The sequence below is a fragment of the Glandiceps talaboti genome, chromosome 13 (assembly GCF_964340395.1).
Source record: "Glandiceps talaboti chromosome 13, keGlaTala1.1, whole genome shotgun sequence".
Lineage (NCBI taxonomy): Eukaryota > Metazoa > Hemichordata > Enteropneusta > Spengelidae > Glandiceps > Glandiceps talaboti.
Genome location: NC_135561.1, coordinates 7491018 through 7496017, shown reverse-complemented (window position 1 = coordinate 7496017; position 5000 = coordinate 7491018). Strand labels below are relative to the sequence as shown.

At 37.2% G+C, this 5000-nt stretch overlaps 1 protein-coding gene across 1 annotated transcript in view; it reads left to right on the top strand.

Annotated features, from left to right (window-relative positions):
• Window positions 1-1412: 1412 nt before the first annotated feature.
• The window catches only part of LOC144445015 (DNA mismatch repair protein Msh6-like), a 22321-nt gene continuing 18733 nt past the window's right edge, over window positions 1413-5000 (top strand). The window contains exons 1-6 of the mRNA XM_078134566.1: window positions 1413-1584; window positions 2286-2460; window positions 2923-3149; window positions 3521-3682; window positions 3975-4081; window positions 4815-4904. Of these exons, the coding sequence (XP_077990692.1) occupies window positions 1413-1584; window positions 2286-2460; window positions 2923-3149; window positions 3521-3682; window positions 3975-4081; window positions 4815-4904 (933 nt within the window). The remainder of the gene's footprint in view (window positions 1585-2285; window positions 2461-2922; window positions 3150-3520; window positions 3683-3974; window positions 4082-4814; window positions 4905-5000) is intronic.

The following is a 5000-nucleotide window of genomic DNA, read 5'->3' as shown; positions in this document are numbered from 1 at the left end:
ATTGTTTTTCATCATGTGTGGCGTCCTGTTATAACCCTCTTGAAGACTATTGAAAGACTTTAGAGAATTATATGGGAAAGGCTGTGTGTAAAAATTAATTGAACTGTCACTACTTCGTCTCTCGCTGAAAAATCTTCATTTCGCTGTCCTCCGTAAACAGATTGCGTTTAACATTTGCAACTTTCCGAACTCAATGTAGACCTTAGAAGGAAATATGTCCTTACCTTTGCGAATGTAGTCGATTTTTTTCGTAGAAGTTGAGGTGCTGGTTAGAGACTTTGTCGAAAGTGACTGAACAATTCTGTCCGTGGTCTTTTTATGCTATTTTTTATCATAATTCTTTCCGTTGATATCGTGTTAAAGCCGGACGGATCAGACATAGGGCCGGCTACAGATGTTCGGTTCGCATCGTCCCGTTATACAACTTCATGTTCCCAACAGAGAGGGCGTCCCACGACGCAATCGGGTTATTCTCTAACATTAAATTCACATCATTCATTATTTTTCGACTTTTCATAGAACATCCAAAGTTGTAGTTTGAATGTATCACTCGTTCCTCCTCTTCACGCTAGATTTATTTCCCAATGAATATTCTCTTTCTTTATCGACTTTTTGTGCTCGACTCTGACCAAATCCCTTTATCTAAGTCTCAGATCTGCAGACAACCCACACAAGATTGTGTATGAAAGTCTGAATACTGTGTTATAAGCTTACGAATACTGTGGTATCGGTTACACTGATAATTTACCTTGTGTCTGAACCGGTCTGAACGTTTTGAGGATTTCAAGTTGAAATCTTTTCACCCTGTTTCTGTACTACTCTGGGATGATATCGACCACTAATCAACATGTTCAGTGTATTTCTTTTAGCAATTTTCAGAGAATATATTGTCAAAGTGGTTGTCTGATCAAACAATGATAGAATACTCCCGCTACAGATAATATTGATCACTAATTAACAGATACAATGTCTTCTTATAAGTAAATGATCATGCGAATGTATCCGTGGTTATTTTATGAAAAAATTAAATGTCCCAGTTGCAATACTATCTACCCCGCCGGGTGGGGGATAGTACAACTTCTAGAACTAGTGGGACAGGTGCTTTTTTTAGAACTGCCCCCCCCCCCTCCTCTGCCGTTGGAATATCTGTGATCAAAAATATAATTGCACAAGAAATAGCGACCCTTTCCAAACGCTACCATGGAAAATGAGGACTCTCCCGCCCCCCCCCCCTCTAAAACATCGAGTCGTCCACCTGTATAATTTTCATCCAGTCCCCCCCCCCCCTATCACGTAAATGAGATGTACTAAGTAACGATGACCTTTGACACTATCCGATATACGCATGCTCACATTCCAAAATTTCCCGCGAAATGTTTCTCACTGATTTGTGAAGTAGGAAGCCACTTGTCATGCCGAAAACAAACACTCTTTTCTCGTATTTTACAAAATCTCCAGCGGCAGCAGAAAGGAAGATACCTTCACCAACTGTCGGAGATGTTCCCAGTGAAAAATCAAAGAGTAACTCTCCTGGAGAGAAGGCAAACCAACGTAGTCCGAGGTCAAAACAAAATGGCGCGGCAGGTAGGTCAATGAGGGCATTTACTCTTTAAAATTCTTTTGTTTATGTCATTGCGGTCGTCTAACGTGTTACTAGTAATGTTTTCTGACTGTTAATACACAGTGTTTTAATGTAGCTGACATAAAGAGTGGATGACATTGTCAAACACTTCTCATTTACGATGTAAGACGCGATGTCGATATTCGCGATTAAAGGTTTTAGATCATCTGTGATGATTTTAGTTACCCTTCGAGCTCCATGATGGAACTAAATAAAGGTATCTTTGACCAAATTGTCTGATTTCTTAGTTCCATTATCTATAAGTTGTACTTGGAAATAGAATATATAATCAAATTGGTTGTCTCTGGTTTTAATCAGACTACAGAAGGACTGTCACTAGTTGGGCTATGATTGACACCTACATGCGTGGTCAGCTGTTGACACTGTGTCACGTGTGTTTTGATTTCTCATTGAGTTGAGCTAGTAGTAGTACCGTGTATCATTATGGCAACTTGACACATGCTGTGGGCGATGGAACATAGTAGGACATGTGTCCACCATTGGAGAAGGTACAAATGAGGCTTATCCTAGGGAGTCTAGCTCCATTCCTTTCCAAATCCAACCATAACCCTAACTCCCTAACTTGAATACAAATGTGTATCTGTGGTACAGTCAGTCCACTGTTCTGCATTCTTGCCAACAGTTGACATTCCATTTATTTCAGCTTGCCAGTTCAAGATTGGAGACATAGTTTGGGCTAAACTTGACAGATTTCCATGGTGGCCTAGTTTGGTTTGTCAACATCCAACTCGTAGAACTCACTACAAAGGAGGCAAAACACCAATGGTACATGTACAGTTCTTTGATGATAGTAACAGTAGGGCATGGATCAAGGAAAAGTAAGTAAAATATTTAATAAAACATGACAAGCTATTCATTTGGTTGAATATTCGTTTCATCGTTTATTTGAGTACAGGTAACAAAACCCTGGGAAGTTGTTAATGGTACAAATCATAAAAGGAAAATAATAACGAAAATAGTAAACTATGTAAAGATGCATTACATAACATAATAAAAACTAATGAACTACAAAAGTTATTCAATGTTAAGAAAGAGAAAAATAATGTCTGGTAATTTGATAGATTTATGGAGATATATATTTTATTACGTATTAAACTTATTTTGTAGGTGGTGGTCTCTTTGTATATTGCTTAATTTGATATATTTGCCAAGTGCAATAATTAGATACTGCCCAGTGTTTCTAGAAATCGTATTACTGTAATTGATTACTGGATATACCCTGTGTTATAAAGGATTTGAAACTGTAAGTAAATAAACTTGGTCTTGTTGTTTCTTTCTAGGTTTGTACAACCATTCACTGGACTAGGATCTAAAGAAGTGCTACGTGGTGGGAAGTTTTTTAGTCCTAAACCAGACGTACAGAAAGCAACCAAAGACGCTGACAACGCTTTGAAACTTAGTGTAGACGAAAGGCTAGAATTGGTGGTTTGTACTCCTTCAGATGATGAAGATGCAAACGGAGCTGATGATGGAGAGAATGAGGAGGAGGAGATGGAAGTAGAAAATGGTGAGTTTGATAAGAATTATTTCAAAAACACATTTTTATGCAATGGAGCAGTTGTCAGTTTCAAGAATCCTGCAGGTAAAATTTATCCAAGACTCTCAAGTCTTTTCTTTTGGTTCCTCACTATATGTACAAAAAGTACAACCTACTGAACTTAGAAAGATATTTTACAAGTTTTCACTCACCAAACTTGTGGTCTAAGGTGTTAGAATCTATACTTGCAAGTATCACTAATTTTGTACTCTGTTACAAGATCTCTCAAACCTTAGTAAAAAACGCTATTTTTGCTGAATTTCTTCTGTCTTCAAAAATGCCCTATAATTTATGAGCTTTTGTATTAATTTTGCATTTTTTATTTCTTGGTGTTGATAAAGAAAATAGTGAGGATGATAGTGACAGTGAGGATGAAGTGGCAAACAAAAAACCACAAACAAAGCGCCCTCGTGCGGCAGCTCGTAAAGCTGTCAAAGTTCAAAAACAAAGTAAAAGAAGGAGAATTATTGTAGAATCAGACAGTGACGATGATGAGGAGTCTGGTAAGTGAAGTCCCAAAATGGGGATGAAGTTTTTGAATAATTTCTTTTATAGTTTAACTTTTATATGCAGGCGTTCCAATTCATCTTAACGTGTTGAATTTTTAATATGTGATAATTAAAAAATCATCCATAAAAAATAAAAAATGAAAGTATGATGGTGTCAACAAAGGTTTATTAAATATCTGCTGTTCACATTAATTTTCTAAGAAAGGGTGACAATAATGAAGCAAGTGTAGTGTGATTAGTTTGATTCACTGCATTAGAGTGATCGTAATGTTTCTGATATATTAAGGTGACGAGTTCAAGCCAGGAAGTGATTTTGATTCGGACAGTGGCAGTAGTGGGGTTGATGAGAATGATTTAACATATTCATCAGTCTCAGAACCTGAAACACCACAGGTAAGTGTTCAACACCCATTATATTAACTGTAGTAGTGGCAGTAAACTTCTACATTCAACATCATTGTATGTTAGAAGGTAAGCTATAAGAATTTTATAGAAAGCATACACACGTACATCCAGGATTTTTTTTAAGATTTGGGAACGTCAAACCCAGACTCAGTAACAACATGTGTAAAGAAAATCTGGTAAAACTGACATACCTTGTATGATAGCTTTGATGGGGAATGTTGGTAAAAGACTTGTGGAACTCTGATAAGATAATAGACCTGCCCTGTACCACACCACACCACTCCACACCATACCATACCACACAACACCACACCACACGACACCACACCAAACGACACCACACCACACCAAACTATACCATACCATACCACACCACAACCACAACCACAACCACACCACACTAGCTTTGGTTGGGAACCACAGTAAAGTATCTGAGAAACTCCATTTGATTTGACCGTCTGCTAATATCAAAAACATTGTACATGAATACTTCATGATTATATTCTCTGATAATACATAAATATTGTTGTTTACATTTTTCAGTAAATGAGAGTGAACTTCTGTAATTCCTTTTTGTTTACCTTAGTCAATCTTTGGCTGTTGTTGATTGTAATTTGCATGGAAAATGGCAACTAGTATTTAAATGCTAGTGTTAATTTAATGAAATCTGAACTTCCTAAATTATGATTTTACAAGTGATATTCTGTTTTTATTCTCCAAGAAACCACTTAAGAGAAAACGTGGTGCCACCACTACTCCTAGATCAGCACCTAGAGTAAAGAAAACACTAAGTGAATTCACCACTCCTAAAGTAAATGAGAGTACACAGGAAGTGTCAACACCAGTTAGGACACCCTCTGTTGGATCCTCCACAAAAGCTAAATTAGCTATGTTCACAGCTCCTGAT